Below are 24,321 nucleotides of genomic sequence, written 5' to 3'. Positions count from 1 at the left end.
ATCGCTTTTGCCAAGTCTAGACGCAACCTATTTACGTTTATGGCCCATCAAATGGACGGTTTGGATTATCCTATGATGTGGTATGGTGGGGCCTACGTTGTTCAAAGATGGGCCCACCATTCCACAAACTGTTCGTGTTGTGTGTGTGTGGAGAGAGAGAGAGAGACCGGTCAAATGATGGGAAAACGTTAACCAGCCGTAGAGGGGCGGGGAGGAATAGCCTACAAGGGCGGGGGGAAATATCAGCGCCCTTCTTTTTTATTCTCTCCTAACTCTCACAAAATACTCTATACACTGAAGATCAGTGTATGATTGCTGACCCAATAGCACCTTCCACTAAGGAAATTGCTAGCCCCATCGCAAAAGGTATTTCGCATATAGATACCCAAATGGGATGGGGTCAACGGGTCATACCCAAAAACCAAAAAATCTAATGACCCTACTATTTAATTGGACGGTCCTGATCAATATGACTCGATTGGATTCAAATGTGGCTAATACAGTTATACACCCAGCTTCGGCCTAAAGCTCATTTTGACCAGAAAAGTTTACTAAAGAAAGAAAAACACATGGCTATTTACAGTTTGGCTTGTCGGCAGAATCTAGATTTAACTCCAAAAAAAAATAAAAATCTATCATGGGTTTTGTCCGATGACTATGAAATCCAACATTTGACGAATATAGATCTTTGAATCCATTATACTCCTTCCTAAAATGCAGCGTTGGATGAGGAAGAAGACCCATTTTCCTCTCCTTGCTTTTTTCTTTTCTGTATTTGTAGTAGCCTCTGTACTCTACATTGAAAATACCCATCAAATCCAAGAACAAAAAGAAGCTGCCACTACACACAGCTTGTTCCCCACATCTGTAAGCTTCTCTAGTCACAAAATCAAAAAGAGAGATTTGGGTGAGTTTGGAAAATTTTCCTATTTAGAGCTTTCCTTGTTTCTTTTATTGGGGCTGTTCTCTAAATCCTTTTGTAAGTTGTTTCTGTGATTGGATATTTTGTCCTGAAGCTGTTCACCAATTTTGTTCTGTTAATGTTTTTAACCAAGAAGAGAGGATAGTGAGTCTTTTCAAGGATAAAATGAATTCAGGATTGCTATCCCTGTGGAGATCAACCCCAATTTGATCTATTGGGTTGTGGGTTTTGTGATTAAGTTAGATTGGCTTGGTTTAGTTTGGTCTAATGGGGTGAAGAATAGGAATGTTGGACTGGTTTATTTGATCTATTGGGGCAATGGGCTTTGAATTTATAAGGATTGGGACTTTATTTTTTATTATTTTTTCCTTCTACACATTTGTAGAACAGCCCCAATTTGATTTATTGGTTTTTGAGTTTTGAGTTTAAGCATGGTTGGTTTGGTTTATTTGGTCTGATAGGGTGATTAGCTTTGAAGATTAGGAATGTTGGACTGGTTTATTTGATCTATTTGGGTAATGGATTTTGACTTCATGAAGGTTTTTTATTTGGGGGGGGGGGGGGGGGGGGGGGGGGGGGTTCTATCCCTATGGAGAACAGCCCCAATTTGGTCTATTGGGTTATGGGTTTTGAGTTTAATCAATGTTTGCTTTGTTTATTTGTCCTAATGGGGGTGACTAGCTTTGAAGCTTAGGAATGTTGGACTGGTTTATTTGGTCTATTGGGATAGTGGGCTATCAATTTATGAAGGTTGGATTTTTTTGGTGGTTTGTGAGTTTTAAGTTTAAGCAAGGTTGGCTTGTTTTATTTGGTCTAATGAGGTGATTACCTTTGAAGCTTAGGAATGTTGGACTGGCTTATTTAGTCTATTGGGATAATGGGTTTTGAATTTATGAAGGTTGAATTTTTTTTTGTTCTATCCCTGAGTAGAATAGCCCAATTTTATTTATTGGTTTGTCAGTTTTGAGTTTAAGCGTGGTTGGCTTGGTTTATTTGGTCTAATGGGGTGATTAGCGTAGAAGCTTAGGAATGGTTTATTTGATCTATTGGGGTAATGGCTTTTGAATTCATGAAAGTTGGGATTGTTTTGCCTGATCTATTGGGATGATGAATTGTGAAATTTAGGGAGTTTGGATTGGTCTAAAGCATGCATTACAACTCGAAACTACACTACCCATGAAGAGTGGATTTCTTCAACACCGAAATCCAATCAACAGAAGTTAAATCAGGGGAGCTGCGATGTGTTCTCGGGCAGCTGGGTCTTTGACAATGTTTCACATCCGCTCTACAACGAGGCGGATTGCCCATATATGTCAGATCAGTTGGCTTGCCTGAAACATGGCAGGCCAGATTCCACCTACCAGAAGAGGAGGTGGCAGCCTCACAACTGCAACTTAAAGAGGTAAGCAAATGTATTTTGTTTTCTGAGTCATGGTCATGGAGAAATTGAACAGCATTTAGAAAATGTACAGATATGTTTGGTTAGAAGTCTATTTAGTTCATATAGAGTAAGTTGGCATTGGAGTTTTGTCTATCTTTCTGTGATGTGGTATGGGATTGATTGGCTGTAATCATAATTCAGGATATGAAATGATTGTGTTGTTGAGCTGTTTTGATGGAAATACATCAGGGTTAAAAAGTACAAGTGGGAGTGTGGGACTCACATATTTGATTATCTTAACCATTCATCTGCTTGTGTTCGCAACATATAGGCCATGCCCTGAAAACACTCTCCACTGATTTGTGGAAACCTTTCTGATGAATATAGTTCATTGACTTTTTTTCTGCTACCATCCCATTTAATGGGCGCAAATCAGTTAGGATTATTTTGATGTGTGGGATTTTTGGATCATGTCTCACAACAGCTGAATTGTTTAGATCATCGAATGGCTTCCGTTCATACTTTGCCCTGTTAAAGTATTTGCGAAGGAAATACAATTCCACATTTACGATATAAAAATCTTTTTTGTTATGCAGATAAATTTTTTTGGTAAATGTTATGCAGATAAGTTGGCAATGTATTTTTTCCATTTTGTTTTATAAGATGGAAATATGGTTCTGAGAAGCTTGTCCATGTGTTTTTAAGGTGGAATGCCATTGAAATGCTGGAGAAATTGAGAGGGAAAAGGCTGATGTTTGTGGGTGATTCACTCAACAGAGGACAGTGGATATCCATGATATGTTTGTTACAGTCAGTTATTCCAGATGGCAAGAAATCCATTACGCCAAATGCTGCTCTAACCATTTTTAGGGCAGAGGTAAACCATTATGCTTGAATTTATAGTTAAACTTGATCATGCCAATGATGCCTAATATTCAATTAAATGAAGAAAGGTTTGATCATTTTCAACGACTAATCCTTCATGATATGGTAGTACCCATCTGCATTGATATTAAATTTGTGTTTGTTTGTATGTTGCATAGGAATACAATGCTACAGTTGAGTTTTACTGGGCACCTCTTCTTGTTGAGTCAAATTCTGATGATCCAGTGAACCATAGATTGGATGATAGGATTATCGCCCCAGATTCAGTTCTCAAGCATGCATCCGAGTGGGCGAAAGCCGATATTTTGATTTTTAACACATACTTATGGTGGAGACAGGGGAAGATAAAACTGCTGTGAGTATAGCTTTCTCGCGACCAATTTTAGAATATACCAATAATGAAAGACAGAGTGGGCCATAGTTCTTTTTTGTTGTTGATCTTTCTCACTTGTCTATATTTGATATGTACAAACTTGATGGAAACCTTATTGTCATTGCAGAGCTACTGATGAAGATGGAGTTTGCGAAGAACTAGATGGATTGGGAGCCATGAAATTTGCCTTGGAAGCTTGGGCTGATTGGGTGGCTTCCAATGTGAATCCTTTTGAAAAGCGGGTCTTCTTTGTTACCATGTCCCCTACGCATCTCTGGTAAGTGACGATTCCCTTGTGTTTGCTTGTTTCCATGCTAGGAAGATTAGGTCTTGCTGGAAACATGGGAGATGTCTCTGACCTTAATACATATGGGCAATGCCATTGACATAGATCAATGACCTTCATGCAAATTATTCACAGTGCATAAAAACATAGTTTAGCCAACATCAATAGCCTATATAGGGATATGCTTGCGTCCATCGCGGAAGGCATTTCGCGGATGGTCTGTTGCATGTGAGAGCAGCCACGTCAATGAATAAAAAAATGAAGACAAAATTTGTTGAAAAGTGAGCCTGTGGGCTGCTCTCACATGCAACAGACCATCTGCGATGGACCCTAGCAAATCCCATATATATTATATACTATAGAGCATAAGAGAAAAGGAGAGAATTATTTGAATATCTCCCAAAATTCTATGAGAATTACACATCACTTTTTTTGACTTTTTTTAACAAAGGCACCCATTCAACCCACATATTTTCAATCCTACCCCCTCCTTTATGCTTTTTAACAAAGGCACCCATTAAAGCCACATAATTTCAATCCTACCCCCCTCCTTTATGCTTTTTTAATTATGGAAACCTTTATAGATTGGAGGGCTAGGATCAGCCTATGGAAATGATTTTACGGGCACAACCTATTGATTTTGTGTTCCATCACATGGACGGTTTGGATCAACCTATGATGTGGTCCGTACAGTTCTTTGTCGGCCCGTGCATCGCACAGGGTTTTTTTACTAGTATATATATATAATTCATCTGAGGTGGCTGTTCTCTCCTGCAAAAGTGACCCGTGAAATGGCTTTCCACGAACTTGTATTGCAAATCCCTAATAATATATTCAAACCATGTTTCTTTCCATTGTCATTCGTTTTCTTTCCAATAAAAATTTGTATTGAAAAACCTTTTCCTCTGGAAATGCGGCAACCTCTCCCTCTCTCTCTCTCTCTCTCTCTCTCTCTCTCTCTCTCTCAGAAGTGTAAAATGGTAGGTCCACCCCATAAAACACGATGTGTAGAGCAGTATCCTCATCCCATCAATAACATGAGTTGTAAAATAGTGAGTCCCACCCTATACATGGTTTTGAGTGGTGATGGTGGTCCCGTCGCATCATTCCCTTCATATTTTGATAGGGTGGGGCCCACCATTTTACAACCACTCAGAGCATGGGCCCGGGATACTTGTGTGTCTGTGTGTATGATATCTTTTTTCTTTTTTTTTGTGATGAGTAATTTCAACTAAGCCCTTGTTCATTTAAGATTATGACAACTGACTCTGAGTGCCAAACCGTCGGGCCCAAATTTAAACGTAATTTTGAGTCCAATAATCGGTTTGGCATGCACAATTCATTGTCATAATCTTAAGCAATCAGGGCCTAAGTATTTAACATAACGAAACTTCGTCTGAAACCATGTAATTTCTTCAGTTTGAAACGCATGCATAGTAGTTACAAAAAATCAGCCCAATTCTTTTCATTCTATCATTCAAAGATATCATCAAACTGTTTGGTGCTATAAAAGCTGGCTCTGAACTGTTCATTGATGACTACCATAATAATCAGTATTACCTGAATTTATTTATGATCTACAGGAACCGGGAGTGGGAACCAGGAAGCGTTGGGAATTGCTTCAACGAGCAAACTCCCATTGACATGGAGGGCTACTGGGGAAGCGGGTCTGACATTCCCACCATGCGCGTGGTAGATAATGTTCTTAGCACATTGAAATCGAAAGTTTCTGTTCTTAACATCACTCAGCTCTCTGAGTATCGAAAAGATGGACACCCATCCATCTATCGAAAATTCTGGGAGACGCTATCGCCTAACCAGCTCTTGAATCCTGTTAGCTATTCTGATTGTATACATTGGTGTTTGCCTGGTGTACCTGATGTTTGGAATGAACTGATCTTCCATTTTTTGTAGAATATTTATAGTGTACTGGTTTATTTAATGAAAGCAGATGAATTGATTTGAGTCCCATACTGAAAAACTTGACTTTGATGAATTCAAGCAGCAGTTGTTCAGCTAGGTGAACCACAGTACTGTTCAGTTACTCCCATAAGCTCCAATATGGTTCAAGGGTAATGGAAACTTTAAATCTTGAATAAAAAACATCATGGGGTTTACCATACAGGATGAGATGGATTCATTGATAAAAAAATGGACATATGAAAATCAGACCAGCACAGAGCATATTTAGTTCTACACTGATACTAGATACGGATATGGAACTAGACAAAAGAAGGGAGATACGACTTGGCAGATTTTCAAAATGTATGACACATGGACATTAATATTCTACATTATGTAATAAGGCACAAGACATCTATCAATCAAATATCATAAAATTTAACTAGATTTAACTTAGATGATAGAATAAGGGCGATGATATTGTCACCCCCCCTAAATTACGCATTCGCTCCCCTTTTGGCTTGATTTGACGTCAAAAAGCATTAATAAGGGGGGCGAATGCGTACGCAGGGGGGGTGACAATATCATCGCCCTAGAATAAATAATAAATTTAAAATTAAGATTTGTAAGACTTATACTCAAGGTTAAAATTGTAAATCTCCTTGGGCATTCCAAGCTAGCAGGTAGGATTTTTGTATTAGTTTTGTGGATCTAGAGGTAAGGTGGTATGCCCCCTTCTTTGTAATTTTTTATTTTTTGTAATACTTTTGTGGATCTAGAGGTAAGGTGGTATGTCCCCCTCTTTGTACTCTTTTATCATATCGATAAAATTAAAGGTGCCGGCCTGGGTTCTTAGATAAATTCTGGATTTTCAAAAAAAAATAGAAATAAAATTGTAAATAGAAGACTAATGAGCGAAAAATATGATACTTAATTTGAATAGAAAGGCACATGCTTGAAACAAGATAATTATTTGGCCAAAAGAAATATTTAACAAGTATCCAAGTATCATAGGTTTTGGATTCGCACTTAGAAACTACAATAAGGTACTAAATACCTACATTAAGAAAAATACTTAGGTCAGAAAATCAATGGCTCTAAGTGCAAAAATGGTTTGGAATATCTGCCAACTACCAAACAACTTGGTCTATTGCATGTCTGATGTCTATTCACAATCCTGACTTGAGCTGGGGATTTATAGGCTGGAGAAATCTATGGTTTGGCTTTCTTATGTGGCTTACCATTGCTAAGCATATAATAAAGAAAAAGGTTTGATGACTAGGCACAATGGATGCTTACCTTAGGGGCCAGACAGGAGGGATGCATCCTGAAGTGACAAAAGGGTCGCATCAAATCTAGGATTTTATTTTGGTTCAAGCTTGAAATATAGTTGTTGTATTACAAGGTCCAATTTTAGGCTTGTATTAACATTTGGCTTGCGATAGTTTGGGAATGCAAAGATCTCCCTAATCCTGTAAGGGGGTTTATAAGGTGTGACATATTGGGAAATCTTAATATTCGGTCCAAGTGATTTCTTTATTGTTTTCGGATTTTGAGGCAGCATGTCCTCCTCTTGTGTTGGGCCGGGGTTCTAGAAAAATTCCGGGCTATTTTTAAAAAAAAAATGAGCACTGAGAACTTGGCATGCAGAATCTTATCAACATCGGGATTAAAAGAATTTATGCCAATTGTCTACCCATGAAAACTCTGTTATGTTCATTTCTAATAGAGCATAGTTAGTCAAGTCACTCATCTCTTAAATTCAATAGGAAATGCCCTGAAATTTTCTTGTCTTTCCTGAATGGAAAGGAGAAAAATAGAATGGGTCAGGGAAAATGCCATTTTGGGGTTTTATCAACAATTTGCTTGCTTTGCAAGTTTCTAATGGATCCCCTTCTCTCTCTCTCTCTCTTTTTGAATCTAAATATCTAAATAATAAGAAATTCGCTCTTGACAGTGAGATATGTTATATTCAGTGGCCTATTTATACGTGTACATATGTACATTTATGTATGCTAATACTACAACATACATATTATATGTATGTTGTGGTATTAGCATACGTACAGTGTGTGTACATAGATGTACACACAGAGAAATACAAAATAACTTGGAATAGACACCCTCAAAATCTTATAAATAAGCATCAAGAACCATGCTCACATATTGAATCGTTCCTCCAAGAAAAGGCATATTTAAATCACAATACCATTTTTTCTATATATTGAATGATATAAATGAAAAAAAAAAGACCTCGGGCTTCATTTATAATTTCTGAGGTGCATTTTGTAAATTGAAACCAACAGTCCAGCACCAAAATATGGCAAGTTCATCCTTTGATTCCATAAAACCATGAAGTAATACACATATAATTTATATACTGTTGAATAGCATGTTGGCTTAACTTTCCACAAATCCATGAAGATAGTAATATTCATATAATGCATATACACTTAATTTACTTTGGTTTCATTACATTTAATTTATGCAAATAATCTGCAATTTCTTGGGATACTTTCTATGGATAGCATGTTGGCTTAACTTCCCACTGCTATCTCCCATTCACCTGTAGGAATTTTTTCATATCATGGCATTTCTCATATGCTGTTTTTGACTTGAACATTGGGCTTGAAAACCAGTGGTATATTCCCTGAAAATACATCGATGTGAAGCTAGAGCAGACCACTATAACATACCAAAAATCCAAATACATAGAGTAGCACATTCATTTTATGAAGAAACCCTTGTAGATGAAATCAATGATGATCGCTGTGATGCAATTTCTTGGTCACAGTGAACATTAATGAGAGAAAAAATCAGAAATTTAAGATAAGAAGAAATATGGGAAACATGAATGGAAAGGAAATACACAGACAATTCGGTATCCAGTAGTGATCCTATTTACTTTTAATTTTAATGTTTTTGGTATATTTTGTTTAGAAAATATATATTTTCATACAAGGAATGCTAAACTCAAAGGCGCCCTTGCAAAAATGGGATGAAAGGGCACCCCCATTGGATCCAAGTCACCATAGTGCATTTATAATAGCAAAAACGTAAAAGGATGTTACATGCACTATGGCGACATGGATCCAATGGGGGCGCCCTTTCATTCCATTTTTGCAAGGGCGCCCCTGAGTTTAGCATTCATATATTTATAATTTATAATGTTTCTAGTATGTTAGTGAGCAACTTAAGGATTGAGAAACATAGAAATTGTCAGACAAGGATGTAATATTTTTTTACAATGAAAATAACAAATGCATGAAAACCAATGAGAAAAAAGAACATAAATTACTTTTTTATTTTTTTTAAAAAATGGTCGAAATGAAGAAAAAAAGACAATGAAATAAGCACAAGTATACACGCATATATCTAGGAGAGGGTGAGCCTTGGCGCAATGGTAAGGTTGCTCCATTGTGACCTGGTGGTCACGGGTTCGAGTCACGGAAACAGCCTCTCTGCAAAGCAGGGGTAAAGCTGTGTACATCTAGCCCTCCACAGACCCTGCAATGGCGGGAGCCTCGTGCACTGGGCCGCCCTTTTCATACACACATAAATCTAGGACAAAGAATGGCATATGTGTGTGAATTTTAGAAAAAATACTAAAAAAAAAAAAAAAGGTAACAAAAATGGCATGTTAACACAGAGACATGTGGATTTAGCTCAATGGCCGTTAAATAGCAACACATATTAAATGAGAATGCACAATAAACATGAAAAATATAAAGTTTGAAAAAATTAAAATAAAGTAATTAGAAAAAAGAAAAAGAAAAATAAACAGCTAGAAGCAAAAAAATCATGGATCTAAGCTTTGAAACATGTAGAAGCAGTACAAAAAGTGGCTACAGCTCTTTCTTATTTCCAATTCAAATAAAAAACATGTAGAAGATCACACCAAAAATCCATTTCAAAAAAAAAAAAAGATCACACCAAAAATGTATTTTGAAAAATCACATAAAAAATATCCATATTCAACAAATAGTCACTTTATCTGTTAATTCTATTAGAAATCAACATAAAGAAGAGTTAAGCATGCATACCCACAAGAAAAGGAGTTTTTGTTACGTGGAAATTTTTCATAGTGAGTTAATTGTCTTTCCTCTTTCAAAGTTCAAACAATAGAAGTAAAAAAATTCAGGTAATCTAGTAACATTATTAATAAGTAAAGCACTGCTGGAATCTTCTCCAATTACTCATGGTTATTATTTGTGGAGAAATTTGGTCAATAGGAAAATAGTTCAGTAACAAATGGAAAGATATTTCTGCTGTCTTACCTTGTCAGCCTTGTCAGTCTATATACCGTATTCATGTATAGTCCACGATATGTAGTTCATTAGAGGCATCTGTTCTGTTCCTTATTACTCTCGCCCTGTTGTCTATTATTTCCAGAACCTGCCCCGTCAGTTCAGAAAACAGTTTATAGCTCCAAAAACTAAAACATTTAGGAAGCCACCAAAAATAACAACGAATTAACAGCAATCCATAAGGTCGACAAATATTGAGGCAAAACATCAGACAACATGAACTACTGGAACAAAAATTAGTATTGTTGGAATATGTAACTTGCCTAAGGGCATTTAGGACTTTGTACATTTCTTTATGTTTTAGTATAAAGATATGAGTCAGGGGGAGATTACCCTAACTCATTCATTTTTCTCTCTAAACTTTCTCTTAACAAGTATTATTCCTACCAATATTTCAAAACGTGGGTGCATGTCAAAACGCGGCTAAAGTAAATCCTAGTCGACTTGCCGTGACACAGGTAAGTACTTGGTTGACGCAACCAAATAATTGGTTAACGCAGTTGAGTACTGGGTTGACGTGGTCGAGTACTTGGGAGAGTAATTGGTTAACAAAAATCAGTATTATTCCTTCGCCAACAACTTGAATCTCGTATTATGCAGCTTAGGCAAAGATTAAGAACTGCCAGAAAGTATCTCTATCAACTCATGAGTATTTCCTAAAGATTTAAGAATTTGTTTGATCAATTTTTTGCAATCAAATAACCACTTGATGAGTGTGACAAGGTCCATTACTCGCAGAAGAAGCTTGGTGATGACCATCATATCTTTAGTACCACGATGGTGACTAGATCTGAGTTTCTATCCTTTGTCTAACCTGCGAGTCCAGCTACAATAGTATGATGGTCTTCTTCAACCTACGAAGGCATCCTCTAAGACACTGGTCAATCAATCTTCATCTCTAAATACTTTTGAGAGTTTTTATTCAAGTGGATTGTCTAATACTTGCGGTCGTGGATGTGGGCATGGACATGATAGTGGAAACCCTCATTATCAACATCAGGGATGTCTTACACCTCGACCTAGACAGTAAGCTCCTCATCCGCACTGTGGTGGTCCCCAGCATGGTTTACGACCCAACCCCACTTACATTCGGACATGTTGCCCACACTTTATTTCCCTTGGGGAGTCGTCTCTGCTCCATATCGTGGCGGGCTTCGTTCTCTAGTCACCTATCAGGTATGTAGTTTTCGGAACTACACTATTTTCCCATGCGACTCTTGCTCATCAGTTGGGAGACATTTCCCTTACCACCCAACTGCCCACCTACACATGTCCGATAAGGGTGTCACCCATCATTTGATCGATAACACATGTAATCTTTTCTCAGCTCCTTATTTCAATTCCTCTCATGTCATCTTGGGTAATGATTGGTCTCTTCTTATTAGTCATATTAGTACAGCTTCCATAGTTCCATCCCATCTATTTTTGGTCAATTCCATGTCCCTGATGTGTATTAAGTTCCAAACATCCAGTGTAAATTGTTCTTTGTTTCCCAATTCACTTCATACTTCTCATGTTATTTTATTTTTACACCTTCCTATTTTCTTGTGAGGATCTATAATTGGAGAACTCCTTGCTAGGGGTACTCATTACAGAAACCTATAAATTTTAGAAACTTATGATTTCTGATCTGCCTCATCTACCTCCTATATTTTTTCAGTGTGGCGTGATTGCTTAAGCCACATACTTTAAAGCCTTCACAGACAGTCGCGTTACAGCCCTACATTAATGTTTCTTGTAATAAGCTTCCACAGACATTTATCTCACAGCTGGAAACTCAGGAAGTGGACCAAACTTCCTTTACTTCATATAATAATATCCATACTTTTTTCCTGTTTGAGTTAGTACTTAGTACATTCTATTGTGGGGGGACCAGCTCCTTCTCCTTCTCTTTTTGGTTCACTTTCTATGCCCTATTCATCAATGATTTATCTCACTTCACCTTGATATTTTTCCTTAAAAAAAAAGTTTTTTGTCCTCGACACCTATGCCAAACAGTTGAGTGATGACGTCGGAGAATATATGTCCCAAACCTTCAGGGATTTCTGCCACTCTCACGATATCCTTTAGCAGTTTTATTGCCCCCCCCCCCCCACCTTCTCAAAATGGTGTAGTTGAGCAGAAGAAAAGACCCATCACAAAGTCCAGGTTGAGGCTCTTCATACCGCGGCATATATTATTATTTTCCTTCTTCCATTTAAATATAAGATTTATTTAACACTGAAGATATAATCAAAACAATCCTATCTATCCAAAGCCCGAAATGATGTATTTGAAACTTCAATAAACAGTGCAGAAATACATTGAGTGTACGAACCTCATGCCATATTAATATTTCACAATTCTGAGTATAGGAATCTGTAATTTGACTGCTAATTTGTTTACGAACCATGACCTTGCAACTAGTTTGATATTAAGCATTCCCATTCGTGACATGTGATAGCTAAACTGTTACTAGTTGTGCAATTCAGAAAATTCACACACACACACACATATATATATGTTGAATGAGTTATTGGAGGCACATTCTGTCAGTATACTGGAAAAGAAATTTAGTGCACCTCGGGTTTTGAATTAAGAACTCCTCTTGACATTCCAACATCAATACGCCATATGCTTTCATTACATTTACTGCACAAAATTTCAAAATATAGTTATTCCCAGAAGACAAATGCAGCCAAAAAATGTTAAAAATAGATAACCCGAGAAATAGAACAGGTCCTGCAGTCATGGTTTTTAATTTTGGCCAAAATACCAAAAATTTGGATTTCGGTCTGGACCGACACAGAAAGTACATAGATTCGGTGTTGGTCTATATTTCAGCCGAAATTTCAGAATTTTCAGCCAAATGTAAAATTTGATTTTTTTTTTTTTAAACAAAATTTCCACAAAATTTCGGTAATTTTGGTAAAAATTTCCGAAAAAACCAACATTTTTTTTAACATAGTTTGGGCGGAAACCTAAATTTGGGTTTCGGTTGTGGCCGAAACCGACATTTCAATCCTTGCCTGCAGTTAATATCAATATTTTTTCCACAAAAAGCTCCACTAAAGAAAAGGTATATACCAATTTACTCCTCCACTTTGAGGAGTATGGCCAACTACCATTGCCTTAGCACCTACTGCTTGCAAGGTTTCTTCAACAATTGAACAGACCTGATGAGCGTATGCATTCAGTTCAGAAAGATGCATAAAGTTTTATGATACTATGTCACAAATATCTCTTATATTTTCAAAATATAGCGATTTTATCGTGACAATTTGATAAAACGACAAAATCCCAAAACAATCCCAAGAATTTTAAAAATATAGCGATATTATCATTTTCATTTACCATGATAATATCACGATATTGTTATGGTATTTTGACGATATTTTTTATTTTCATACTTTTTCTTAATTTATATATTTTTAAATAATTTTATTTTTATCGTTTCCAGATATAAACCCGAAAAAATAAAACAAATTTAATATATCCGGAGATTTTCCCTTGCCGAGAAATTCCCGAGAACGATATTTGTGACTTATGTATTATAGGAAACTTAGTATCGGAACTATCAGCTACTCAAGCAAATATATAAGGTTCTTTTGACCGTTTCATTAAATTTCTTCTTTGCATCATAAGAATTAGTTACCTGCTGGCTTTGATAATACAAATTTGCAGTATCTCTCGAATACAAGCGATTCCAAACAACGCTATCATAACCTCTGGTGGCTATAAAAGGAATTTCTGGGCTGTCATTGTTCTCATCAAACCCTCGCATCCAATAAGATACTTCCCTGTTCATTCTCTCTATACCATATGCAACTGTAAAAGTCGAAATACCTCTCATTTTAAAAAAAAAAGTAGAAATACCTCTATCAGGTAGCATAAATGAATTGGATGAAAACTATTTATCATACCAGATACATTTACTCGCCTTCTAGATATTTAAGAGTATATGAGATGTGTGTACAATAGGATCCATACAAGTATATACACACCCAAAGGTCATAATAATCATGGGTCTAACGGAGTATTTTATGGTAAGATTGGCCAATGTTGTAATAAAAAATGGAACTGTTTTCTAAACATAAACCAACTCATATCATAAAATGGATATTAACTGTTAATAGCCATGGTTTTTAATACAATCACTTTTATCGGCAGGTGCAAAGAATACCTCATTGGGCTGATAAAAGGGGCTTATCTGTCAAATCGGTCTATACTACCACCCCATACAGCACAGATGTGCCTCTCATGCTGTGCCTCTCCTATGGTTCATGTGATTTTTTTTTTGGGTCCTTAGAATGCAACCTGATTCCATTTTTTCACAATTTTCACCTCTTTAAGATATAATCTCTTTGAGGAAGGCTTGTGTGACCATTTCTCGGTGATTCCTAGTCAAATCAGGCATCAAAAACATGAATCAAACGTTGACCAATGGATCGAAGATGGGAATTGCAATTTCAAGGTTTCTCTGTTTGAGGTAAAATGATGCATTTTTGCTCTTTTTGTTAGAGAAGTTGTTTATCAAAAAAAAAAATCCATCATACATTGAATATGCAAGTTTTGATGACAATTGCCGGTGGCTTTGTGTCTGTGAACAGATATTTGCACTCATTGTTTTAATAGTGGCACTCCTATCTTTATTCAAACTTCTCTAATTAGCTATTAAAGGCTGTTAGATTTCTCAAGAAGCAATCAACAGACAATTAGAATGTTGAAATAAAGTCTCTTTACATCATACTTTGTATGAAGAGTATAAAAGAAAGGGAAATTAGAGAGTTAAACTCTCTAACCCCAGTTTATATTTATATGGAGAAAAAAAAAAGTGCATAATACCCCTAATAACAAAACTGAAAATACTCAACAGAGAGCTTGTTTGTTGATGATAGGTGCTCTCATGAGACTCATCCATAGTTGCCCTCTGGTAATGCAACTATGAATCCCACAAACCATGTTATTGATGACCTTTGTAAGTGTCCCGCATCCTTAGGTTTCATCGAGTTCCAAATCAACTGCGGAATAGCCAGGTACTAAGTCTTCTGACCGCTTTATTTCCTTCTTATGTCCTAATAAAGATAATGTGGAAATAGATTATGGTTCTTTTTTTTCTATTTCAGGGAACCCTTAGGGTATCATTCAAAAAAGAAGAAGAAGAAGAAAGGTACCCTTAAGGTGTCTCATTTCTTAACATTAACTTTTGTTCTTCACATTCCGTATTTCTCTTCCAATCTTTAATTTTTGAGTAGTCTTCCTAAATACTTGAATTGTAGTGTAACCTTTTTTTCCTTCCTACTGTGTTTTTCAAGACCTGAAAATGAGAAGGATAATTAGTGGTGGTCGTGAGAATGGACGCTTATACCTTTTGGACAGTGTGGCACCTTCATCTTCGGTTGCTTTTCATTCAAAGTTATAGTTTGAAAAAAGATTGAGAGATGTGCATTCTCGACTTTGTCATTTTCCTTTGCTTTAGTATTCGTCAGTTATTTCCTAAACTTGTCATAAATTACTGTAAGCAAGTTGCAGTGACACATGTTAGATTTCCAAGCATTGTAGAACTACTTTTTTCCCCAATCATCAATAAAAGCTGGATTCATTTCCAAATTCCACATTTTGATGTGTGGAGGTCCATCCCCTAGAGTTTCTATGTTTGGATATAGATATTATGTGTCTTTTATTGATGATTGCTCTCGAGATACCTAGATATATCTTATGAAAAGTAAAGATGAGGTATCCAACATTTTAAGATCCTCCATAAGGTGATCTAGAACCAGTTGGAGACCAATTTCAAAATCCTTCAATTTGGTAATAGAAGCTAGTATATTTCTCATGACTTGAAAGGTTATCTGTTCGAAAATGGTATTATGTCTCTAACCACATGTCAATACTTGGTGGAATGGCATTGCTCAAAGAAAAATCTTTCATATTCTTAAAGTCACAAGATCTCTCCTTTAGGCAATGGAAGTTCCAAAATTACACATCATACCTTATAAATCACATGCCCTCTTGAGATTGGACGTGTATGTTTTTTTTCTTGTCTTTTCTTTTTTTTGAAATGGGTTTAGATGTGTATGTTTTGTCCATATTGTGAGTCAACGTAGGGATAAATTGGGCGATCAGTCTATTAAATGTGTTTTCCGCAGATAATCAAGTTTAGAAAAAGGTTATAAATGCTATCTAGAATCTCACAACTTGAATAAACATCAGAGAAAATTTATTTGCATCATAAGCATAATTTTAAAGGAGGAAGCCTTTTGATTTAATTCCATTAGGCATTAGATTTGATGACTAATCCACCAGTCAACTCAGACAATAGAATCTTATTTTACCATGATGTGGAAGAAGTCCACCATGACAGAACACCCAGTCATCAACTTTAAGTACAACAGCATGGCGTGCCAATTCACATGCCAATAGACCCCCTGGTCTTAAGAGGTAGGATCTTGCAATCACCCCCTTTTGCTTCTGTCCTAATATTAGAATAAATTTGTCAGAATAATTATAAAATTTCTGAAGGTTTCTATCTATAGCTTTCATTGGATGTCCAAAAAAATCAGAGGCCTTATGCATTTTCTTAAGCATGAATGCAGTTCTAAGATAGTAACAGTGATAAGAATCAATGTGTGTTTTTGACTTTTGATAATAAAGAAAGACCCAATAAATTGACAATGTAAATCATGCAGTATGAAATATAAAGAATCAAATATTCTTTTCCGCATAAAATGGTGACGAGTACTTGAGCATATATTGCTACTAATTATTTTTCTCTATTTTTCTCTTTGGTGATGTAAGCCGTCATCTCTTTAAGAATAGTTAGAATGATCCCAACAGCTAGATAAATTGAAAAAGAGACCTAATATAGATAATAAATAGAGATAAGGAAAGTGACTAAGTAAAACAAAAATTGCATCAAGCTCACAGAAAGAAATGAGCAAAGCTGCAATTTCACCCCCCCCCCCCCCCCCCCCCCCGGCGGATTATGTGCCCCCCGCTTTCATGTGATTTGACGTCAAAAAGCGTTAAAGTCTGCCACAATTCATGTGAAAAGGGGGGGCGCATAATCCTACAAAAGGGGAGAGGGGGAGCGGGGCAAAAAAATCATCTCCCATAAAATAACTTGCTTCAATCTCTACACAACAAAACAAGAATTTCTGCAAGAACTAAATTTACAGAACTGGTAACAATACCATATTTATCTGCACTTCATATCCATTAGATAGTTTTTAACGGTATTATCTCTTTAGTGAAGAGCGATATGTTTTTGTCGTCGAAATCAATGACTAACTTATTTTTGGAGTAACACTCATCTTGTAAAAAAACCCGATCCGACCCTACCTGAGATAGTTTCTCGGGTTGGGATTGGTCAGGCTTATGAATCTTGAGTTTTCCATAGAAAGCCTGACCCGACTCGACCCTAGATAGTTTTCAAGTAGGGTAGGGTTCTGGAAAACCCGACCCACCCAAATCGAGTTGCAACCCCAAGTACTTATTAACACTTTTTCTATCTTCCTATGAGTAACTATGATCCAATCAATACACGTGGAATACGTGTACAAGATCCAGACCTTTCATACCAATTGGACAATCATAACCGTCTATTAAGGACTTCTCTTCATCCATCCATTTGCAGTCCTCAGCCGTTGCCAAAAGCCTTACTTTGAGGGAGTCAGCAAAGGCAACCAAGACAAAGGATATTCAAGGGTGCCTTTTTCCAATAATGAGGATGGGATTACTTCCTCCTATGTGGGGCATGGTGTCACTGCAAATGGTTTTAAACCAAGAACCATTACAGAATGAGATCAAGTTCCTCCAAAAGGTAGGCCCTTCCATGTTGTGGGATTGAGGTCTCATTCAAACTGATATCTTGGTTGATGAATCTGCCAAATGACCTTGGTGGGTTTTCATCAAGTTTCAGAACAACCGAATCCTTGTCTCGTCGGAAGGGCACATCTCATGTATCCATAGCAGTATAGCACATATCAAGGTACCTAAAATCAATTTTGAACCTATTTTCTAGATCAGCCTCACAAAGTGCTATTGGGAAAACTGGGCATGCAAAATGAAAGATGCATTGGAAGTCACAAAAAATTCTAGGAACATCTTTGAACTTATGTGATGTTAGCAATACTTTTGCATTGTAAACTGAATAAATAAGGTGGTGGAACCATGTTTACACAATACAATATTTCATGTGTAACTAAACCATACAAACACTATTTTGGTTGCTCTGGAGTGGCTTGGAGAGTAGTGGAATAAGAAGCCAAAAGGGAGTAGAAAAGCATGGAAGATGTCAATCATTCAAACAAAAAAAAAAAGAAAAAACATGGAAGATGTCTAGAATTTCCACTCGGAGAATAGTGGAAGTGGTAAGTAGTGTTTGGTTGCACGGCAATCCTCGCAGAGAGTAGTGGAAAAAGTAGGGGTGTCATTACCAATATAAAGTTTGGCAGAGAGAGATAGGGAAGAGAGAGAGAGAGAAAGAGAATACGAGAAGACCTTTTCCACTCCTAAATGGTAAATTTTGGTTGGAAAATGAGAGGAGGGAACATTAGTGCCACATGGGCACCACGTAGGAAAAAAACAATGATGATGTCCCAAACATGTCTGGTAGTCAATTGGAGTTTCAATGCAATATTGGCTACCAAACATGGAATCGGCATTCATTGGCATTTGAAATTCCAATGACTGTCGAGCATTTGTGCAACCAAACAGGGCCAAAATATGGCACACCATGAGCACCTTTAAACAATGACATTTTAACCAAGAACTTCATATTTATTCATTTTGCAATCTTTGTGAGACAAAATTTTAACTACTTCAATTGATCTTTATGAAAATCCTTTAATTCTTAATTGTATACCTTCCCAATGAATAACTATAAATCTAATAGAGCCCTTCTCTTGTTGCAAGTATTTAAATCAATTCAAACTATATATGCCCAAGTGTAATATACTTACAAGAGGCAAGAAGCTTTAAACATCTTCTAAGAAATTGCAAACAAATTCAAAAGATATTGAAACAGAGTAGCATAATACCTTCACAAGATCCCAAGGACTCCAGTAACTTTGGGACATCCGACGATCTTCTTTCCACCTCTCAGACACGCTAACCCAATGAACAAAAGCTTCATCCCAGTTGTCTTCACAATCATCCAAGTATTCCAAAAAGTCTATACACTCATCAAATCCCCCAAGATCAACAAATCTAAAATCACCTTCAACATTCATGGTCTCATGATTTCCATTTACCTGAAAGAATATAAAAGAAAACTCCAAATCAAAATAATTCTACTAGCATGCAATGAAAAAATGCTATAAATATGCACTTAAAAAACATAAAGAGCATTTAAAATGCCTATAACAATCCATGATTCATCATATGAATCACCAAATTCATATGGCTAACTTTTAAGGGTGAGTTCTACCTAGGTCCCAGACTCCCAACAAACTGGTGGTATCAGAGCGATTAGGTTTTGGGAGATTGCAGCGATGACGAGCGCCAAGTTCGAGGTGGAGAAATTCAATGAGGCATATGACTTCAGCCTGTGGCAAACAAGAGTGACAGATCTCTTGGTTCGGCAAAATCCGGTCTAGGCAAAGACGAGAAACCAGAAAAGATGACCGATGACAATTTGGAAGAGTTGGATATGAAGGTTGTTAGCATGATTCGTCTATGTTTGGCAAAGGTCACTTACAACATAATTGACGACGAGACTGCAACCAGGATTTGAAGCAAACTCGAGAGTCTCTACAGGGAGAAATAACTAACCAACAAGTTGTGTCTCAAGAAGTAACTATATGCTCTTCGGATGGAAGAAAACTCAAGTCTTCTAAGACATCTCAACACTTTGAACATGATGGTATAAGAAAGGTTTTAGATGTCGACTTTGGAAACAACCGAAACCGATATTTCAGTGGGAATTTCAGTAATTTCAATGTAAATCTTAAATTTCAGTGTCGGTCCCGACCAAAATCACTGAAATTTCGGTATTTCGGCCGAAATTTAAGAACATGGGGTATAAGAACTGTTGAATGTTGGGTGCAAGTTAGAGAGGGGGCTAACACAACTTCTCTTGCTGTCTCTTCATGGGTCCTACGACCACCTAGTTACTACCTTTCGCGTCTGAAAGGATATCTTGGTTACAACAAAGGTAATGCCATCCATTCTTGCAAGTGAAAAGATAAAGAAGTCTGTCAAGGAAGAATCCAAGACAAATGAGCTTATGGTGAATGTCAACAAGTGGTATCAGAGGCGGGGAGTGGTAAGCCTGGTGTACCCTCGAGAACGAAGAAAAACCCCTTGGGGAAGATCTTGTAGTTCCCATGTTGATTCCGCGGGGAGGGGCAGATTGTTGGGGTTCCATGCAAAAGTAAAGATCACACTTCAGAAAAGTGAATGGATGTGGAAGGGCTTTTAAGGACTTGGGCACCCTCCCCTTAATGGCTAGCTTTTATGGATGAGTTCTACCTGAGTCCAACAGAGGACATTAAGAAAAAACCAAATTCAATTAAAAATGGCTTCTAAAATATGATAATGTGGAAAGATCAAATATTTTTGTTGATACCATATCCAAAATGGTGGTACAAGAATATTGACGCAATAAGGAAACAAAAAGTTACCTTTATAAGCAACACCCTCGGTCATATAGAACCCTCGAGAAGGTTACCACTCAAAAAATTTAAAAAAAATATATAACCCTCTAGAAGCAGTGATAAGCACATAAAGCTATTTTATATTATAAAACACCAGTTGTAATGCTATTTTTCCCATTAACATCGTAAACATGCAGATCCAATACATGCAAACATGCAGATCCAGTACATGTAACTTTCATAGAAAGTCCAACATTATGTGCGCCTCAATTTTTGACTTCATACTACCTTCAACTCTGAAAAGGAATCCACGTAGGTGAATATCTGATAAAGAAGACCCACATGGGAATGGTGCATAGTTGATTTATATAATCAATAGACTGAATCATTCAGTCTGAATGTGTTGATTCCTTGAAAATTCATCACACATGATCATCAGACACTTCTCTACCATAATATAAGGTGCCTGTATTAAAAGTTGTGATAATTACATCTATCCAATTTAGGGTGTTTAAATTTCCTTCCTCATTTTATTAATGAAAGTCCTCGAACATTACGTGCCCCCATGTTTTGTGTCCATAGTGTTCAACTCTGAAAAGCAATCCATGCAAGTGATTATATGATGATGAACCCATATGGGGATGGTTCACAGTAGTCTTCAAAATCAATAGACTGAGTGTGTTTATGCCTTGAAAATTCATCATACTTGATCCTCAAACAGTTCTCTACCATAATATAAGGACCCCTATATTAACAGTTTTGATCATTATGTCCATCCAGTTTAGGATGTTTACATTTCCTTCTTCATTTTATGGTTTGCATCAATAAGGCAAGTATTGTAAAGGTTTTTTTTTTACTTAAATGCAATTTTGGATATTGTTTGTTATGTAATTGTATAAATAGAGAAGCTTCTAATGCATCCCTCTAGTTCATTGAATTACTACATTTTCTGTAAACACTTCACACCCTATCATACCAGTCCTTGGCATTGTTTTAAAAAACAAAACAGTTTATGTTGTTGTCATGGAGCAAAACGAACATCAGTTGCATCTGATCCTCGAGTTCTAGCTGTATTAAAGCATCATCATTTCCAATCGTATCACAGGTCAGACAAAATCAATGACCTCCGTTGGTTAGAAATATTTGCAGCGGTTGCATTTCTGTAATTATATTGGTGTGGATGATTAATCATTTTTGTTTCTGCCTAGGATTGCTCTAGTTACACTCATTTCTTGTAAGTGGGAGCATTCTTGTAATTTATTAGCTTATAAGTAAATCGTTTCTGTTTCTGTTTAGGATTGCTCTAGTTATCATCATTTGATCTTGCACTGAACGTAAACAAAGTTGCCGAAAACATCCTAGAGGCATATAAGACACATTTTTGAAACAGAAACCATTCCCATTTGTAAGAACAAATGTGATGGATACAAAACATATGTCAAATAGTAGGAAATAAGTTTATAAATGCATTTTTGAAATGGAAATGATACACATTAGTATTAGTATGTAAAATCCAAGTTAACACCTAAAAACGAGGGAAATATTTTAGACGTAGAATGATGAACTTGATCTATAACAAACAAGGGAAATATTTTAGACGTAGAATGATGAACTTGATCTATAACTAACTAACTAACTAACTAACACTCTAACACTCTAACACACTAACACGCACACGCACAATTCAGTAGTTTCCAGAAACAATCAGAAACCATACTTTCATCATCACTAAAAACAGACCTGAAAGACAGCTCCACCTTCAGTGTTTGCCTGAATACTCAATGACCTCAATAAAGATAAGATAGCTATTTCATCTTCACCTCGATCGAGAATATCGCCAAGCTGAATTAATACCTAGATATACAAATGACAGGATTATTGTCAGTGTGCTTCGTCTTGAATAATTACAAATAACCAACTAGGTTAAACAATGCGTTCTAGAAATATTTCAGTAAATGTTATACAAGATAGATGCATAACTATAGAAATCATGGACATGGAGCAAATCTTGATGGACTATGAAATTGGAAAGAAAAATCCATAAATGGAAGAAGCTTTCCCCGTACTTCGAACCAAACATGGTAAAGAAGCCTCAATAGGATTCAGAAAATGCAGTCAAATAGCTTGTTAATAAATATTATAATAATAAAGGGAGACACTAACTAGATGGAGAGTGGTCTTAAATATGTACACCTTCAATTTATATACCCACTTTATAGAGTGCAATCTTATTTATACAGTAATTAATTGAATCTGACAAAGCATGGATTTCCATTTGGTGAAATTTTCTACCTGAAGAAACTTTCAATTTTAGAAGATTTATGTTTTGAAAAAATTAGCTATTTGAGGAAGTTTTTTCGGTCTATCTTGATGTGAATGTGGTCAAGGTAAAAGGGAGTCGACAATGATGCAGGGGAGTTTTGAAACTATGCTCTTATCTGCTGGAAAAAACACAGAGGCAGCCATTGCTTAGAATTTGTGTAGAGGACAGTTGAAATTCAGCCCCTACCAATAAATGTTTATAATTTTTACATAGAGAGCATTTACTCTACTCAGACTCTGTTCGTTTAAGATTATGACAACTGATAGTGAGTACTAAACCGATTATTAGACTCAAATTTAAACGTAATTTTGAGTCTAATAATCAGTTTGGCATTCACAATAGGTTGTGATAAGCTTAAACAAACAGGCCCTTACACCCTCACACGAGAAATTTCTACTCGCAGCAAAGAATCTAAGTGCCGATAGAGTAAAAGCAAATATAATAGTTGGATTTTTCTCCTCAAACTAAATACAAAATACTGAAGCTGATATTATGATCCATATAATGTTGCTAATCAAACACTAAATACCATACTGAGAGGTCTAGCCAGCTATAAGACAGTAAGCCACAAAAATGCACAATAACATATGAAGCCCAAGTTAAATATAAATTACACAAATAGGCATACCGTCTCTCCACCGGTCCATAAGTTTTGGCCATCTGAACTCAACACCCCAGCCATTTCAAATGCACATCTAGCTTGTGCAAGATCACCATGCAAATCTCCAACTAAAATTTCAAACCGTAATATACTATGAGTAGTTACTCATTTAGAAGTTTCAATCTAATTCCCCATTTAGATTGTTCTGATATCTCTCAAATTTCCAATAATTTAAACCATGAAATTCAAGCCCAAAATAAAATAAAATAAAACAAACAAACTGCTGACATGATAATCCAACAAAAGGGGGAATACTGAATGATTAATGGGCATTGATGTAATTTCACCTGCGACAATTCGGCGACCGGAGGCAGAGACGAAAGTGGGAGGATTTCCAGTGACGGTGATGGGTTTCAGGCCTCCAAATTTTCCATCGGAAATGTTTTTCTTGCAATTTAAACAGGTTTCTGAGGATTTCCGAGGTTGGGAAGGAGGAAGAGGCAGAGAAGTGAGAGAAAAGGAAGGCATGTTTTGAAAAGAGTTGTAGGCTATAAAAAACTACAACGAGTCTCAGTTTCTAAATTTAGGCGTTTGAGAAATGAGAATCCCTCAGCCAAGTGTTAAAGATTTCTTTTTCTTTTCTTTTTTTAAGCGATTATTCGTAAGATGTAGTATAGACTCGTAATATTCACGCACTAGATGATCCTGACCATACAAGTGAAGGACTTCTAACATGAGCCGTTGATTAATTCTAACATGAGATG

At 36.5% G+C, this 24,321-nt stretch overlaps 2 protein-coding genes across 3 annotated transcripts; one reads left to right on the top strand and one right to left on the bottom strand.

The window, feature by feature from the left end:
• Positions 1-554: 554 nt before the first annotated feature.
• TBL35 (TRICHOME BIREFRINGENCE-LIKE 35) lies at positions 555-5,818 on the top strand. The gene is made up of 6 exons (XM_077357853.1): positions 555-907; positions 2,048-2,324; positions 3,009-3,180; positions 3,347-3,543; positions 3,689-3,838; positions 5,431-5,818. The coding sequence occupies exons 1-6, from the start codon at positions 715-717 to the stop codon at positions 5,759-5,761; spliced, it is 1,320 nt and encodes a 439-aa protein (XP_077213968.1). The 5' UTR covers positions 555-714; the 3' UTR covers positions 5,762-5,818.
• A 2,252-nt stretch (positions 5,819-8,070) lies between these two features.
• Positions 8,071-24,186, bottom strand: SLP1 (Calcineurin-like metallo-phosphoesterase superfamily protein). 2 transcript variants are annotated; one of them, XM_077358254.1, is made up of 10 exons: positions 23,905-24,186; positions 23,585-23,685; positions 22,374-22,487; positions 19,077-19,289; positions 16,371-16,506; positions 13,691-13,863; positions 13,123-13,211; positions 12,618-12,687; positions 10,027-10,144; positions 8,071-8,399 (listed from the first exon to the last, which is right to left on the bottom strand). In XM_077358254.1, exons 1-9 carry the CDS (start codon positions 24,083-24,085, stop codon positions 10,058-10,060), a joined length of 1,164 nt encoding a protein of 387 aa, XP_077214369.1. In that variant the 5' UTR covers positions 24,086-24,186; the 3' UTR covers positions 8,071-8,399; positions 10,027-10,057. The 2 variants fall into 2 exon arrangements, with proteins under 2 accessions (XP_077214369.1, XP_077214368.1); XM_077358253.1 differs by having other exon boundaries at positions 10,036-10,144; positions 23,905-24,184.
• Between the last annotated feature and the right edge of the window lie 135 nt (positions 24,187-24,321).

The sequence above is a fragment of the Tasmannia lanceolata genome, unplaced genomic scaffold, assembly GCF_043159265.1.
Source record: "Tasmannia lanceolata isolate RefF3 unplaced genomic scaffold, GAP_Taslan_0.1 ptg000016l, whole genome shotgun sequence".
Taxonomy (NCBI): Eukaryota; Viridiplantae; Streptophyta; class Magnoliopsida; order Canellales; family Winteraceae; genus Tasmannia; species Tasmannia lanceolata.
The sequence above is the reverse complement of the archived record's forward strand: the minus strand, read 5'-3'. Positions and strand labels throughout refer to the sequence as shown.

Excerpts from the sequence above, each read along its gene's own strand:
- SLP1 (XM_077358254.1), bottom strand. The coding sequence starts at position 24,085 with ATGCCTTCCTTTTCTCTCACTTCTCTGCCTCTTCCTCCTTCCCAACCT. Across the intron at positions 23,686-23,904 it reads CGGTCGCCGAATTGTCGCAG|TTGGAGATTTGCATGGTGAT; the intron begins GTGAAATTACAT and ends TTGAAATTTTAG. Across the intron at positions 13,212-13,690 it reads TGTATTATCAAAGCCAGCAG|GTCTGTTCAATTGTTGAAGA; the intron begins GTAACTAATTCT and ends TACGCTCATCAG.
- TBL35 (XM_077357853.1), top strand. The coding sequence starts at position 715 with ATGCAGCGTTGGATGAGGAAGAAGACCCATTTTCCTCTCCTTGCTTTT. Across the intron at positions 3,181-3,346 it reads TAACCATTTTTAGGGCAGAG|GAATACAATGCTACAGTTGA; the intron begins GTAAACCATTAT and ends TATGTTGCATAG. Across the intron at positions 3,839-5,430 it reads ATGTCCCCTACGCATCTCTG|GAACCGGGAGTGGGAACCAG; the intron begins GTAAGTGACGAT and ends TATGATCTACAG.